At 41.4% G+C, this 17,742-nt stretch overlaps 1 protein-coding gene and 1 non-coding gene across 2 annotated transcripts in view; both read left to right on the plus strand.

Annotated features, from left to right (window-relative positions):
* The window catches only part of NPSR1 (neuropeptide S receptor 1), a 154,473-nt gene that overhangs the window by 118,064 nt on the left and 18,667 nt on the right, over positions 1–17,742 (plus strand). Inside the window, exons 5-6 of the mRNA XM_027539510.1 lie at positions 3,809–4,010; positions 15,611–15,687. Coding sequence (XP_027395311.1) covers positions 3,809–4,010; positions 15,611–15,687 — 279 coding nt within the window. The remainder of the gene's footprint in view (positions 1–3,808; positions 4,011–15,610; positions 15,688–17,742) is intronic.
* LOC113891971 lies at positions 12,522–12,628 on the plus strand. Its single transcript, XR_003510943.1, has one exon. It is a non-coding gene; the product is annotated as a U6 spliceosomal RNA (small nuclear RNA).

Raw genomic sequence — 17,742 nt, forward strand, 5'->3', positions numbered from 1 at the left:
AAAATGTAAAATGTGCAGCCCTTTGATATTGAAGTTCTACGTCTTGGTATCTTCTCTGGACAAATGCTGACATGTGTGCATAGATACACATGTGTTGTGTATTGTAGCATTACTCAGAATATCAGGAATTCAATGCTCACCTTGGTGTCCCTCAATGGAGGAATGGCTAGCACCCTATGCAGAAGTTTTAATAGCTTAGGTTCACTGATTGTGTACTATGTACTAGTCATGATTCTAAGTTCTTTATATATGTTAATACTTTAATCCTCACAATAGCTCTGTGATATAGGTTCTATTATTATTTGCATCTTAGTCTGGGCAATTGCAATTCAAAGAGTTAAAGAAGTTTGCCCAAATCGCAGTTAGTAGTTGCAGGGGCAGGATTTGAACCCAGATGGTCTGGGTTCAGCTCAGGTGCACTCAAGTACTATATATCCTGTCTCTCAATGAAGAGGTAGGGCAGACATGGAGAGAGATATGCATCACCATGAAAATGTCTGCATCGTATTTTGAGTAATAAAAACAATATACATGCAGTATGTATATAGTATAACATTAATACAAAGAAAAACTCAAAACAACACTAGAGAGAGAGAGAAGAGCGGGAAAGAATGCAAGAAATAGGGAGGTATCAGAATAATAAACAACTGCCCACAAAAATGCACACCAATTAGTACTTACCTTTGGGGATGGGAGTTGGAATCTCCATAGTGACCACAGGGACTTACATGCCATTAGGTAATTTTTATACCAGCAACACATGAGTGTGATGTGAAACTAATTTTAAGATAAAATTGATATCTATTTCTAAGGCTTTTTGTAGGTTGCATGTAAGTGAGTGTGTGTGAGGGGTGCAATCTGCACCAAGCTTTCTGGACACTGTTACGGTCTCATGATGATGGCAGAGAAGGAAGTAGGGGAGGAAATGGGGTAAAGGGGAGAGACATTTTATGATATGTGTATGCAGAAGTATGATACATGTACTCATCCATCTACTTATTAACACCCAGCAAGCTCTGGGGAGGATTGCAGACAAGGTACAAAAAGACATCTATACCAGAGTATTTCAAGGTGAAGAAATTGGATTAAAGAAAACATAAGTATAAGAAAATCTGTGAGGCGGTGTCCCAGGACATTTGCTAGAGGGAGAGGCTTTGGGATCCATTCCCAAGGGGGAAACATGGTGAGTTACATGTCTAACCATATTCATTAGCTAAAAAACAAATCAACTATTAGGTTATGGAAAATATGACTGGTTCTGGGACATACTGCCCAATATTATGGATTGGTCCCTAAATTACAGGAAAGACAGCAATGAATATTATAGTGTTCTTTAAAATATGGAAAGCAATTTATTTCCTCACTATAAAATTAATAGAGGCTTCATGTAGGGCACTTGGAAAATAATCATCTCTAATAACTCCAGGGAAAGATGCAAGCTTGGAAATGAAATTAGCCAATTTCCCTTCCTCCGCCCAATTCCAACTGAAGTCATGGAAGAAGCACACAGATAGGAGGACACCTGCAGCCGGGAAGGGAGCTGAGGAAAGACGCCATCCAAAGACACGAAACTTCAAGGAATTCCCAGCACGTGGGCATCAGATTAAACATAACATGGATGCCAAGCCCCCTAGGAAAGCTGCATGGCCTGGCAGGAAGAGGAAAAGATTCTCAAGGTTATAGGATGAGGCAGTCGATGGCACAGGGTGGAGGGAACTGCGTGCTAGAGCCTTCTTGGTGCTCCAGCTCGTTGGAATATAAGGGGTGAGAGGCAGGATTGAGAAGGCAGGCAGGAGACTCCCCACAGAGCAGCACAGAGAATGGGGCCAGTGGAGGCCGGCAGGGACTCTCCTGTGCCTGAGTAAGCACATGGCAATGGCAACACAACCAAAGGAAGGGCAGCAGCGATGGGGGAGTGAACACATTTTACTGATGCTTTACTGCGTTTTACTTAAGTGGTAGTTTTCCTTAGCCAGCAACTCCAGAGGAGTCATCAATTTTAAAGCTCTTTAGTAAAATTAAATGTGAGAATATTTAGGAAAGCATCAACCAGTAATGAAGAGAGATATATAGAGCCAGATATTAAAATATAAAACTCTGTTAATTATAACTGTTTACTACTTAAAGTCACTGATATCAAAGGGCTTTCCTGAGTTTTCAAGCAGGTGGGGCAGAGTCCCCACCCCTACGGGGTCTCTGGATACATGTACCTTCTTTGTAGGTGAAGATGGAGAAGCTGTGTACAGTTAGTAAAAGCAAGACCTGGAGCTGACTATGGCTCAGATCATCAGCTCCTGATAGCAAAATTCAGGCTTTAAACTAAAGAAAGTGGGGAAAACCACTAGGCAAGTCAAGTATGACTTAAATCAAACCCCCTATGAATATACAGTGGAGTTGACAAATAGATTCAAGGGATTAGATCTAGTAAACAGAGTGCCTGAAGAACTATGGTCAGAGGTTCGTAATATTGTACAGGAGGCAGCGAACAAAACCACCCCAAAGAAAAAGAAATGCAAGAGGCAAAGGGGTTATCTGAGGAGGCTTTACAAATAGCTGAGGAAAGAATAAAAGTGAAAAGCAAGGGAGAACGGAATGATGGGAAGACCTAAAAAGACTGTATTATAATTCTACCCCAAGGTTCCTGTTTGTTCACTGTGCCAGTTATATCTGTTTTCTAAATCTTTCCAATAGCTCTTTTCAGAGTGACAGTTCAACAAGAACAGAATCCCAGATATTATTTCCCAAATATTTGGGATTCAAGATTCTAATAGAGCCCCTAGTTTCTTCTAGAATTGTTCTCACTTCTTATAGTCTTCCTGATCACATACTACTCACCTCTCTACAATACCTCCTGATTCTACATTTCCCTCTCTCACCCTGAGACATGAACTGGCTTTCCAATTTGAAAGTTGGGAGGTGGAGGGAGGTGTCCTGTCCCTGGATGAAGGGGCCCACCAGGGTCAGTCAACACAGACAGCACAGCTAGAGTGGGGATGAAGATGAAGAGCTTCAACACCAGCTTAACAGAAAGCATCATAAAAACTGTTTCAAAAGAACACTCTCATGTGTATTAATTGTCTCCATCTGACCCCATCATGGTTAGATGAGCAGAAGGTATATATATTTTTTTAATTCCACTTTCAAGAACTCAATTTGAGACTGAGTGGTTTGCCCAAGGTCAAAACATCACATCCGAAAGAGCCCAAATCTAGAGTGTGGGGTAAGAGCTACCAGACTTCAGGGCTTGGTTGAAAGAACTCTGCTCTCCAGAACCAAGCCCACTGCTCTTTCTCTGCCTTACCACTCCTCCCTTGTTCCTTCAAACAAAAGAAGGCTATCGAACGTTTGCCAAACAGCTTTCAAACACTGTCACAGTGCTTCATATTGCTAGGTATGTGAGAAGAATAACAACCAGATCAAAGGCCCCATCTCTGCCTTTCAGGATGAGCAAGGCACCAAAGACAAGCATTTGCACAGCAACCTATCAAATGTACATGATACAAACTGAGCTCCATAGTACTGTAGGAATGTGTCAGCATCTCAAGTCAAACAGGTAAATCAGGGAAGAAAAAGAGAAGGAGAGATTGGGCCAAGCAATGCTCTAGCTTCTGTGATTAAATTCTCCCTTTAATCCTTGCATCAGCTCTAGATGCAGGTCCTATTACTCCCATTTTAAGCATAAGGAAACTGAGGCTCTGAGAGTTCTAGAATTCCTCTCCCACCACGATCTTTTTCCACACCAGATACCAAGTGTGCTCCCAAAGGCTGTTTCCAGATGCTCAGGCATCCCTCTCTTTTCTTTGAGCAGAAAAGCAGGCCAAGGTCCTCATCATGATTGCCTGGAGCCTCTCTTTCCTGTTCTCCATTCCTACCCTTATCATATTTGGGAAAAGGAAACTCTCCAATGGCGAAGTGCAGTGCTGGGCCCTGTGGCCCGACGACTCCTACTGGACCCCGTACATGACCATCGTGGCCTTCCTGGTGTACTTCATCCCCCTGACAATCATCAGGTGAGAGGCCAGCAGGCCAGACACACACGGGGGCTTTCCCAGTTCATCAACTGTGTTCTCTTTCCTTCTAGGGCACTCATTGCTCCTAGTGTCCTTTGGGGAACTGGCTAGGAGCCAAGATCTTATGTAAAGCTACCATATGCTAAGCTCAACTCCTCCAAAGTGGAATAAGGAGGACGGAACTAACATTTTCTGATTATGTGCTATGGGGCAGGCCTTGTGAAAAGTGGCTAACAATTATCCCATCCAACACAACTCTATGAAATAACTACTCTTATCCCCATTTTATAAATGACAAAACTCAAGCACAAATAAGTCAAGTAACTTATTCAACATAACATGGTATTTAACCCCAGGTTTGTCTGATTTCATATCCTGTTCTCTCTCCTATATCATGCAACTTTTTAAATATAAGACCTAGTACCAGTTTCAGAAACCTTATAATTGAAAAGACAGACAAACTTGAAACAAAACTGGAAAAAATGAAAACACAGTACACACAAAAATATGCTAGCATGTGTATTCAATGAAGTCAAACAATGGCAGGGAGCACTTCTTGGAAGCATCCTTTAAATGAGGGAAGTCTTCAGATAGGAGAAGGGGAAGGTAAGAACAGGTTACCTGGTGACTGGGGATAAGAGTGTATATGGTGACTGGAAAGGACAGGCAGGCAGTGCCAATGGAAGAGAAGCTGGCAATAAGCTCTTTCTGGATGGGGTGAGGCTCATTGTGAAGGGCCTTAGGAAACAAGCCATAGGATGTTCCCTTTGCCCTGCAGCCAATGGTGGACCAAAGATGGTCTTTCAGTAGAGAAGATCACAACCTCCTGGACGAGGCAGGGTCTCCCTTAGTCACACCACAGGATCCTCTCTGAAAGGCTGGCTCAGCACAGGTTGGTGGGATTGGAAACAGCAGGGAGATAACTGGCTTGTTAAGTACGAACATGGAGCTTGCTGATTCTGCACCTCTTGAGTGTTCCCAAGTCTACTATCGAGTACCACATAAGTTGTCCTGGGCAAATGAAGATCAGCCTTTGTGTTTCAATATTAATAGTATAAATAATGCTGTGATAAAAATCTTGGTACTTAAAATTATTCATGAGTCCCTGATTATTTCCTCAGAACTCATTCTAATGGAATTGCTAGATCATAGATGATGTTCATTTAAGACTTTTGATGCATATTCATAACCTGCCCTATAAAAAAAAGTGTATTCCTGCCAACAGCAAACAAGAGCTCTGATTTTTCTTCCCCTCACCCAGAGAAAGGTGATATCGTTTCTTTATTAAATCTTTGCTGATCACAAAGGTTTAAAAAAGTATCTCATTGTTTCCATATGCATTTCTTGGATTAAGTGATTGGATATTTTGAAGTGTTTTCTGATGTTATAGGAATTACTTGTTCTTGCTCTTTGTTCATCTTTGTCTCATAAGATGCTAAAGCTGGAAAAATGTTACCCATCACATAGTTCAGCCCCTAAACTTTTCACAAGTAGACCTAGAGCTAAAAGAAGTGAAATGATTTGCTTTCCATCAAAGGTATACAGGAGCAGAGTGATTCCCACGGTCAGCCGCTCAGCCTTTCTGAGATTGGATATTATCCAGTCATCTCTGCTGAATCCACAAGTTAACATCTATACTATATTTCAACTTACTGCTCTCCTCTTCACCAAGCTGAATCTGGGAGGAAGCTGGAAGGGATGATTAAAGTTATTTAGATAGTTGATCAAAACTAGGTAACAGCCAGTTAAAAGAAGCACAGAAAGAAGCCAGCTGCAATGGTAAGAAAGTATTTGGAAGGAAGCGAATCATGTCATCACAGGCAACTGACACATTGATTTCAGCAGCAGCGAATATCCCTGCTTCTCTCCTGATTGATTTCCCATCAGCTCCTGAAATCAGTTCAAACCCCTGTTCCACAGAGTGGATGCAACCCTGAAGCACAGGCTCACAACACGCTGTCTGGCCAGATCTCTCACTCAGGGCTTTCACGGTCTGAAATCTCCCCCATTCATTCAAGCTGCCTCTTCTCCAACTTGCCTACAGTTCAGCTTGTGCATTTTTGTAGTGTCCTTGGAAAATGCAAAGTCTAACTTAATGATTAAAGGGGGTGATTTCAAAAGTCCTTTTCACTCAGCCCTTGTCAGACTAAGGCATCAGTAAATCCTGCTCCTTGATGCTTGCTTCCAGCCAGGGCAGAACGATGAAAATGCAGTGACCTTGTTCTGTACTTTAGCTCCCCTGAAGCGTTTCTTACCTACTCAGTCATTACCTTCCCTCCTGCCTCCTGTGGTCAGCCTTCTGCGGGAGAGAGCTTCTCTCTGGGGGGATGCACCAGAGCAAATCATCTGTTCTTGAATGAGGACCAGGTATGAACGAAGTTTTCTGAGGCATTTGTTTTCCAACGAGTTTGAGGGATAAGTTGCTATAATTTCACCTATCTCAGAGATAAAAGCAACTCTTTTTTATTGTTTTCTTTTTTTCTTAACCATACTTTGGCACCCTGAGCTTGATTCTGTTGCTAGTGACTTTCAGATAAGTTTAAAGTCTTAATTCCAAGACTGAGTAGAAGAAAGAAACAACTCAAGTGTTCACTAGTTTTATTAACCATGTCTCATGCTTTATTGCCCCTCATGCATGATACATTTATATACAGATATATATATACACATAAACATAAATGTATATTCTTACCAAAATGATTGGCAAAAAAAATATATATATATATGTTGTTGTTTTAATTTGCATTTCTTTCATCACGAACGAGGCTGAACATATTGAATACCACTTCATTGAGTTATGCAAGCCCCTTCGCCATGACAAGGCTGTGACACATGAAGGGGAACACATTTTATATGTTCAATATTATTTTTGGTTTATTTTGCTTTTTCTTTATTCATTTATTTTTGGCTGTGTTGGGTCTTCGTTGCTGAGTGCAGGCTTTCTCTAGTTGCCATACAGCAGAAGCTACTCTAGTTGCGGTTTGTGGGCTTCTCGTTGCAGTGGCTTCTCTTGCTGTGGAGCGTGGCCTCTAGGCAAAGGACCCTAGTGCGGTTGTCGCGTGTGGGCTCAGGAGTTGTGGCTCCCGGGCCCTGGAGCACAGGCTCCTTAGTTGCAGCACATGGGCTTAGTTGCTCAGCAGCATGTGGGATCTTCCCAGGTCAGGATTGAACCCACGTCTCCTGCATTGGCAGGCAGATTCTTTACCACTGAGCTACCAGGGAAGACCTATTTCTGTTTTTTAAGTAACTTACCTATTCATATTCTTTTTCTCCATTTATCTTATTCTCTCTCTTTAGAGATATTTTTATATAAAAACTTTCCCTGTTTTCATATGATTAGGATATTTCCCTAGTTTGTCCCTAGTTTGCCTTTTCATTTTGAATATGATTTTATTTTGCTTTCAGTTAATAAGACTGACATAATCAAGAGGAGAGAAATTATTAATAACTAAAATTAGAAAGTCAAATGAATCAGTTTGAAAAAAGAATCATAGGAAAGTACTTGGCAAAAGTTTATATAAATGCATATAAAAAAATGAATGAAATGTAAATGGCTTTCTGTAATATATAAACATTTTATATTTTAGTGTATTCACATCCACACACACTTTACATTTTTTATTTCTATTCTCTCTTAGGAATGGATAAGTTCATTTCACAAACTTACCTATATGTTAACTTTTAAATGATTTATTATTTTACTTATTTGAAAATAATTTTAGTTTTGGGAGCATGTTAAGAATATCACTTTAAAATTGTATTATTTTATTGTGATGTCTAATTTTGAGATTTTACTTGATTTTTATGTAATATAAATTAAAAATCTAAGTTAAATTTATGTTTTTTTAATGCTGGGTCATTCACTCCAACATTACTTACTGAATAATTTACCTTTTCTCTATGGTATGAAATGGTAATTCTATCATATGCATATTTATATTATAAATGTTCTTAGTGTTTAGGAGCTTTCTAATCTCTTCACTTTTTTTTGGTTTTCTCTATTCTTTATCTTTAGAGAAACCATTATACAATAATTTTTTTCTTCTTTAATATGTTGTAAATATTTCCCCAGTTTTTCATTTGTTTCTTCATTTTCAATATGTTTCCTTTTTCTCATATGAAAATACACTTAATAGCATTTTTCTCATATCAAACTGGCAACATTTTTAAAAAGACTTGGGAGTGAGGGACACAGTGGGAGGCAGAGAGTGAAATTTTTTACAAACTTTATTAAAAAACAATTTAATAAAATACAATGAGAATCCTTCAAAAGTTTATACAGCAAAAGAAATCAATGGAGAGTTTCAGATTAGCAGATGCAAATTATTACACATATGGATAAACAACAAGGTCCTACTGTACAGCACAGGGAACTATAATCAATATCCTGTAATAAACTGTAATGGAAAATAATATGAAAAAGAGTATATATGTATAACTGAATTACTTTTCTGTACAGCAGAAATCAACATAACACTATTACACATTATATTTTACACTTCAACAAAGTTTTTAAAAAGTAAAAATTTTTTAAATAGAAAAGAAATCAATCAAAAATGTCCAAGCAGAAGAGGAAATTACATGGTCCTGATGAAAAAGTACTACCTTCTGAAGGTACCCCCTTCTCATCAAAAAATCTCTGGGAATATGAAATAGAATGCATGCATAATATTCCACAGCGTGGTTGAATATGCTTTCATTTTGTTTCCAGTTAGTAGAGATTGACACAATTAAGAAAAGGACAGACCACACAAATAATTAAGTTAGTGGTTTTTCTTCTACTAATATTACATTGTTTTAATGACTGTAGCTTTATATACATTTAATATCTGCTCCAGTGTTCTTGCCTGGAGAATCCCAGGGACGGCAGAGTCTGATGGGCTGCCGTCTATGAGGTCGCACAGAGTCGGACATGACTGAAGCGACTTAGCAGCAGCAGCAGCAGCAAGACAAGATCTATGCCTTTTTTAGATTCTAAGGCTATTCCTGGGGAAGCTGCTCACACACTCTCCTTGCACCCACTACTCCAGCCAGAACAAGCCATCTGAACACCCCACACTCCTCTCATCCCTGGGCCTTTGTGCACATCATTCCTTATGTCTGGGCACTCCTCCAGACTCACTCTGCCTCACTTCTGGCAAAATGATTCACATTCTTTCTGTCTTATTCCAAAGACTGACGGAGTTGTCTCTGCCAATCCTAGGCCACATCCGACCTCAACTTGTCCAAGCTGCCATTAAGGCTTCATGGGAGTGTCACTGCCTGCTTCTGCAACTGTATCTCTTGAGCATGTGACTCTTGTCTCAATCTCTAGACTCCAAACTCAGCACATAATGAACACTTTGTAAATGTTAGATTAAATAAACAATGCAGACCTGACTGCTGAACTTCGTCAATTAGACAGAAGTATTATGTCACTCCATCTCTCTCTCTCTCACTCACACACACACACACACACACACACACATCTAGTATGAAAATTTCTGGTTATTTAATGCCTAGATCAGTTTCTGGCATATGGCAGATACTCCATAAACATATGTGAAAGGAAAGAAGAGAGAGAGAGGAAGAAATGCAGAGAGGAAGGGAAAGAGGAAGGAAGGAGTCATATTGTCAGTGGCAAACTCTCCTGAGAGCTGTGTGTGGATAAAGATTTAGCTGTTCCATCACTAATTAAATCAGGCTCCCAGGACCTGAAACCACAGTGACTGACAATAAAGGCAATGCATTGTTTTTCTGGGTCACCAGAACTCCCGTTGCTTCAAAATTTATTTGACTTGTCTGACTGTTGCTGGGAAAGGTTTTTAGCCCTACTGTAATTGATTTACTCTAGCTATGGTTATCTTCTTGCTACCTAATTGATTTCTCATTCTCCTATCATTTTTACTTTAGGAGATGAAGGTAGAGGCATAAAAGATCCATAGCTGGCAACTGCAAAACAATAAGTGGAAAAATGCACATTGGTCATGGAGCACTGATTTATATTATGCAGAAAAAAATCCATTTATTTTGTTTGGGGAAAGGGGGCATGCTGTGGGGAAAGCCCCATGCAGAGGTCAGAACAGGTCTGTGGACCACAAGATCATGGTAGATATAAGGGCCCAAGGTCCTAGCCAGCGCTGTCCATGGTACGAGATGTCCAAGGCCAAAGTATATTGTCTGAGAGATGGCAAGAGGTAGGTCTTTTGAAAAAGCTGTCATTACTAGCCTGCTAGGTTATGGTAGATGCTTATATTTGAGTTCCCCATATCCATTCCACTCTAAGCTGCTCACGGCAACCCCTCCCCTTAGCATGTGAATGCTTCAGATCTACTTCTAGGCAATGAAATGTGAGGCAGTGTCTTTTGAAGAGCTTTTGGAAAGATTTCCCCATTTTAAGCAATGAAATGAAAAATAAAAATCTTTCTTCCCCTGTTTCCCTCCTCAGAAGCATCTGTGTTAAGATCTTGTTATACACCCTTCCAGGATTGTTCAGTTCACATACCAGCATATACATATGTACAGAAACAAATTAAACATACTGAAGGACATCTGATCTTTGAAAAAAAAGAAAAAGTTGATCAATCGCTTCACTTTCCTGTTTAGGGCTATTCAGTGGATTTCTATTGTTTCAGACAAAAAGTCCAAGACCTCAAACCCTGTACTCAAGGCCATGTGTGACCTGGTCCATGCCTCACTCTCCATCCTTTTCTTAGGCCACACAAGCTGCCTTACTCACCATGCTTCAACCACACTGGCCTTCTCTAAGTTCTTCAAATGGGCCTGATCCCTCCTGTCTCAGAGATTTTGCAAGTGCTAGTCCCTCTGCTTGAATGACCACCTTATTTTTTGCATTTAAAAAAACCATTTTATTCTTCAGATCTTAGCTGAAACTATACCTCTTCTGAAAGGGCTTTCCTGAAGCCTTTCAAGCCAAGTCTCTATTACATACTCTTACATCCCCTATATCTTATCTTCATGGCATTAGTGTTAGTGAAACTAATTAATGAGAAGAGAGACACTTTTGATCAGGGAGCATCCTTAAGCCACTAGTAGGAGAAGAGTGAAAAGGACCACGTGAAGCATGCCAAGTGAAGCACCAGCTCCCCCTACTCCCGCTTCTACTCCCACTCATGCTTAGCTTCTAGTTAGATCTACAGAGCACAACTGAACCTCATACTCAGGCCCCAGAATGAGGCAAAGGTGGAGACAGAGATGGAACCTGTGGCTCTAAGACTGTGATGGGCATCCATCAAGTCCCTGACCTGTGCTGAGTAGGAGTCATGAAAGGGGCACTTTTGGTCTGAGTGGAACGTTCTCCCTGTATCTTGAGGACAGAGGGAACTTTTGATTCCATTTCCTGACACTCATACACAATCTAGAAGCAAGACTCAGGATGTAGCCTCAGGCATCCTCTTCAGTACTTAATGCCACTTGAAAAGTCTTCCTACGGTTTGCACTCTCATACTCTTCCATGGCCAGGACCTGCCTTCAGAAGGCAACAGAAGAAAATGGGTCTGTGTTTGGATCGCCTTCGATAAAATCAAGAAATAAACCAGCCAGGAAAGGGATACTTTACTCAATCTTGGTGCCCCTTAGGTTTTCAGGTTTCTAAGAAGCTTGAAATAAAGCTATGCCTGCTGAGAGAATGGAGATAAATAAAAGGCATGGAAGAAGTTAACCCGAAAGGATGGAGATGCTGTTCCTCAGCTGTTTCTGAGAATGGGCCATTTCTGGATCTGCTTGATCTTTAAGATATGACTGCCATAGACAAGGGACTTCCCACGTGGCTCAGTGGTAAAGAAACACCTACCAAATATAGAGGATATAGGAGACATGGGTTCAATCTCTGGGTCAGGAAGATCCGCTGTAGCAGGAAATGGCAACCTACTCCAGTATTCTTGCCTGTAAAGTCCTATGGACAGAGGAACCTGGTGGGATACAGTCCACAGGGTCACAAAAAGTTGGACGAGAGTGACTGAGCACCCATGCACGGCATGGACAAGACTCAACATACCAAGTGTTATACCAGCCCAGAGGCCCCAAGGAAGAGGTAGCCAACTGTCACCGAGGAAGAGAAAGGTTTCATATCAACATGATACATGGAGAATGGGCTAAAAAAATGTATTTTTAAGAAGCAAAGGAGACACAGAGAAATGGAAGACATCAGACCTTATGTTCACCCAAAGCCAACTACATATTAAGCATGGGATTGGGGTTAGTTTAGTTGGCTCCTCCTGTTGCTGACATGGAAGAAGGTGTATTGAGAGACACTGGAGTAGAGGGAGGCAGGATGGTGACGATAGAGGTGAAGAAGGCAGAGATAGATTGTGGGAGGCTTTGGATGCCCTGCTCAAGAGACTAGATAGCATTGTGTAGGAAAGTGGAGGCACTGGAGGGTTTTTAAGCCAAGGAATGATTCTCTTTCCCAAAGCTCCAGTTCTGATGGCAAGTGGTATAGACATTCCAGATGGTAGCAAAGTGGAGATGTTTATAGACTATGGCAATAAATCAGGCAAGAGATGATAAGGAGTGTTTGTTCTGGCAGCACATATATTAAAATTAGAAGGATATAAAGAAAATTTGCATGGCCCCTGCATAAGGATGACACATTAATTTGTGTGTTCATGCATATTTCTGTGTTTAATGGATACAAAGTTTCAGCTGGGAAAGATGAGAAAGTTTTGGAGATGGATGATAGTGAGACGTGCACAGCAATGTCAGTGTACTTAATGCCGCCAAACTGTACACTTAAAAATGGATAAAATGGTAAATTTTATGTTATATTTATTTCATCACAATAAAGAAGGTTCTAGATATTAAACAAGAAGATACTGTAAGGGTCTGAAGTGATGCTGAAGAGCAGAAGTGGAGAGGAAGGTACAGATGATGGAGACATTTTGAAGGGACAATTCATAGAAATTGCTGATTAATTAGATGAAAAGAATCAGCAAGAAGGAAATAGATGTATTCACAGTTCTCTCTGATGTATGACTGTTACATCCTGAGAAGTGGCCACATTTGGGAAATAAAGGGGCATCCTACTTATTAGTTTTCCTGGCTAACAGTAAAGCTGCTCCTGGCTTTCTACTTGCCTGACTGATCCTAGCGGGACAAGGTGGGGGTGACTAAGGCCCAAACCCCTAACACATAAAACCTTTCTTAATTTTCCACTGTGTATACAGTTGATAATCAACAAATACTTGAATTATTATTCAATTAAGCAGCAGGGTTGCAACTGTGGTACTCAATTATACTTGATGATATTATAACCTTTCCTTGTATTTCATTTATCTGGGAAAAAGTTTTCCTGATCTCACAAATATTCAACTTAGGGAAAAGAATAGATTCACTAGCAATTTGCTTTCTCATTTTTTCTTTCATGTAGACAAACAATTTCCAGAAAAGTCCCTGGGCAGGTATAGGAGGGTCGAGGATGCTCCTCAAAGACCCTGAGCTTTCCTGGCAGACTCAGAGGAGGTTCTCTGAGCAGAGAAAAGCAATAAGGAGGGTTTTACCACAGTCATTAATTGAGTTATATTACAGAGACCATTAAAAGCAATTAGTGCTTTGTCAGCTACTGTGAACTAGAACTCTGATTTTTTTTTTACCCAAGTGATTCTCAAGAGGGATGTTAGTGCAGTTTTAAAATGAAGCAGTGCTTTGTCTCAAAGTTTTTAGTCAAGGTTCTTAGTATATTAGAAATGTCAAATAACTAATTAAAGAAGGGTATGTTTATATTTATCAAAGGGGATAAAGGATACAAACTTTGCTAATGCTTTTGAGTCATTAGTCCTTTTTTCCTGTTCGGTGCAGATTTTGCTGCTATTGTTGTTGTTTAGTCGCTCAGTCGTGTCCGACTCTTTACAAACCCATGGACTGTAGCCCACCAGGCTCCTCTGTCCATGGGATTTCCCAGGCAAGAATACCAGAGTGGGTTGCCATTTCCTCCTCCAGGGGATCTTCCTAACCCAGGGATCAAACCCACGTCTCCTTTATTGCAGGCGGATTCTTTACCACTGGGTCACCAGGGAAGCCCCTGGGTGCAGATTACATCATGCAATATTAGGTGTGATATCATGTGAAAAATGAAGAAGGAAGGGAAAGAAAATGACATTCATTGAGCCTCTGATAATTTTAAAACACTGTGTATAGCACTTTAAAGGTTGTCACATTTGATCCCTAAAAAACTCTTAAGTTTGCATTATTAACTTGATTTGATGGTCTAAACTAAGACCCAGTCTTTTAGTGGGTTCTGGCTGCTATGATAGACCACCACAACACAGAGCAGGTGACTTGCAAACAACAGAAATATATTTCTCACAGTACTGGGGCCTAGAAGTCTGAAATCAGGTTGCCAGTTCAGTTGGGTGGGGCCTCCCTGGTGGCTCAGTGGTAAAGAATCTGCTTGCGATGCAGGAGATGTGGGTTTGACCCCTAAGTTGGAAAGATCCCCTGGAGGAGGAAATGACAATCCACTCCAGTATTCTTGCCTGGGAAAGAATACTGAGGAACTTGGCGGGCTACGGTCCATGGGGTCGCAAAGGAGTAGGACATGAATTAGCAACGAGCACGAGCAGGAGCACGGTTGGGTGAGGGCTCTCTTCCAGGTTGCAGACTCCTTGTAGCCTCACACGACAAAAATGTCACGAGAATTCTGTGGGAATATCCTCTTACAAGGGCATTAATCCCACTCATGAAGATGCAACCCTCCATATGACCTAAGCACCTCCCCAAAGTCCCATATCCTTATAACACCATATTGGACAGTAGGATTTCAACATATAAATTTGGGGAGGAGGGACACAATTCTTCCTGTTTCACTCAGTGTATTAGTTATCTATTTCTGGGTAACATATTATTATTTTAAGTCACCAGGTTCATGATAATTTATCTCTTAATGGGTTCGGGTTGCTTTAACTTATTATCTCACAGCTTCTGTGGGTCAGAGTCTGGACATGGTTTAACTGGGTCCTCTGCTTAGGTGTCTGCCAGGGCTGAGGTGTTATCAGAGGCTCAAGTAAGGAAGGATTTTCCTCCAAGTTTCCCTGGACTTCTGGCAGAATTGATTTCTTGGGGCTAAAGGACTCATAAAAGCTTGCTTCTTCAAAGCTAGCAATGCACTAGAGACACTAGCAAGACAGATCCTGCACACTTATGTAATCATAGACATCCCATCACTTTCACCCCAAAGCACTGATAAGCAAGTCACAGGTCTGGCCATATCTGACATGTTCACATCTGACAGTGATGTGAACACCGGAGGCAGGAATTATGGAGTCAAGGAAAGCCTGTCAAGGCCATACAACCAGCAAATAATAGAGCTAGTTACAAATCTAAATTTTTCTGACCCCAGACCCTGTGTTTGGATTCCAGTCTCAGCTGTACCTCTGACCATCTGAATTATCTTGGAGAAATCACTTGATTTCACCCAGTCCAAGGCTCCTGACTTAAAAAAAAGCAGCGGCTGCCATCTACTGTGACTCTGTAATCAGGAAGGATAGGGGGGCAGACCATGGTTGAAAGACCCTTGCCTCCACATCTCACACCTGGGGGACTGGAGTGTCCTCAGAGTGAGGACCCACCAGCCACTTTAATACTGTCTTTGGTCCTTTCCACAGTGTCATCTATGCCATTGTGATCAGAACTATTTGGGTCAAAAGCAAAGCCTATGAGACAGTGATTTCCAACTGCTCAGGTAAGTCTTTCATCTGCATTACCAAATCTTTAGCTAATTTTGCTTCTGCAGAGGTTTTTCTCTAGCAAACATGAGCTGGGGTTTTACAGTTATAACAAGCCTGTTGTTATATCAGAGACCAGCTGGCACATCAGACCCCCCAAAAGCTGTTTCAGGCAGGCTTTGCCTTCTCCACATGGCTCTCCCAAAATGTGAGGAAGGAGGACTTTGGGTCTGGCTAAGCTGTGCCAGCAGAGCCCCTTGAAACAGCTCTAAGCCAGGGTCTGAGGGTAACCCTATCCTGGTGGGTTTGCAGAGAGGCACCCAAGAGGACTCTGGTATGAAAAGAGAGGACCGTGTAGGGAGGAGGCCACACATTCAGCAAAACATGAGGACAGACATTTCTGCTTGGCTTAAATTTACAGAAAAACTGTCATCTAACCACAAAACAGTCCTGGGCCCTAGGACAGTCAAGGCAGAATACATGCCCTCCCCATGGTTTGAGCATACCCCACACAGCAGAACAAGCCCAAGACTGCCTGCTACAGCCCTTCCCCAAATCCCATTTCAGCAACCTTACTGCTGAGCACCACCTGCACAATAGGTGCTGAGACTTGGAGGCCCATCTGCTTCCCAGGCAGACACCGCTGGGCCTCTGACAACAACCTGAAGAGAACACAGCACACAAACATGCCCGAGAGAGAAGAGAACGTCTCCTGGGTGTCTAGTTACTATAAAATGGCTAGTTCTGAAAAAGGAGACCATGGAGTTTCCATGGACCAAGACCACACATATATATTCATTTTGCAAAAATTATCATCCATCTTTTACAAATGGAAATCATATTAATTTTAAATTATACATACCTATATAGATATATCATTGCATTGTCTGGGTAGGTTTTTGATTGAGTTGTCACTTAACAGAGTTCATGATCCTAGTTTGACAGCTCAAGTGAGGTAGGACCAGAGGGTTTTGGAAAGCCCAGAGCTCTAGGTTGGAGGGGAAACACAGGGAAAAGGAGGGTATTTTAGTGTGCTCAAGCTGCCATAACAATATACCACAGCAAGTGGCTTAAACAATAAATTTATTTTATCACAGTTCTAGAGACTGGAAACCCAAGATCGAGGTACCAGTCAATTCTGTTCCCGGTAAGAGCTCTCTTCTTGGATTGCAGATGGGCTTGCTGGCTTCTTGCTATCTACTCACAAAGCAGAGAGGAGAGACAGAAATCTTTCTACTGTCTCTTCTTATAAGGGCACTAATTCCATCATAAGATTCCTGTTCTCATCTAACTCTATTTCCCAAAGGCCCCATCTGCAAAAATTAATACCATCACATTGGGGGGTTAAGTCTTCAACTTATGAATTTTGTGATGACACAAATACACAGGGCTTAACAGGGGAAGAGTCAGGGGAAAAAGTGAGAAGAGAGAGAGACACTGGAAATAAACACACACCAACCAAATGAGAATAGACAAAGGCTATTTAGTCAAAGCTTGCTATAGCAAGGGAATCAGCCACCATCACTTGTCTTTTGACAGAAACACAAAAGCAGTCAGAGGAGTGGTAAAGCCTCAGATGTGCCCTGATTGGGGGCTGTTGTCATGGGGAAGCTGTAAGTGTGCTGATCAAAAGCACAGCATCCTGTGTGATGGGTTAGGCATGCATATTTGGCTTTCTCTGGTTGATTTTAAGTTGACAATAGGGGCAAAAATTGAAGAGCTATCAGTCAGTAGTCAAGTCTTGGGTATTTGTGGTAGACTGTTCCAGGAGGTATTATTCAGTTTATGGACTCTGAGTTAGAAACAGTGGTCTGACTTTCTATGAGTCTGACTTGCATAGAGTAGGTTGGTTTCCTTGACTGGTTACTGTAGATAATGGGTTGGTTTCCTGGGTTGGTTGCTGCAGAGTGTGGGTCAAAGTTCCATCTTAAATATGATCTGGCTACTGTCCATTTGTTTGCTTAGTCTGTCAACACAGACTGACAAGACAGACAGTGCATCTACCGTCAGTTGTCAGTAATGCCTAACGCGGCTCCTGACCCCTCTCCTCATTCCGCAGGCACGGTCCCGGG

The sequence above is a fragment of the Bos indicus x Bos taurus genome, chromosome 4 (assembly GCF_003369695.1).
Source record: "Bos indicus x Bos taurus breed Angus x Brahman F1 hybrid chromosome 4, Bos_hybrid_MaternalHap_v2.0, whole genome shotgun sequence".
NCBI classification, from domain to species: Eukaryota; Metazoa; Chordata; class Mammalia; order Artiodactyla; family Bovidae; genus Bos; species Bos indicus x Bos taurus.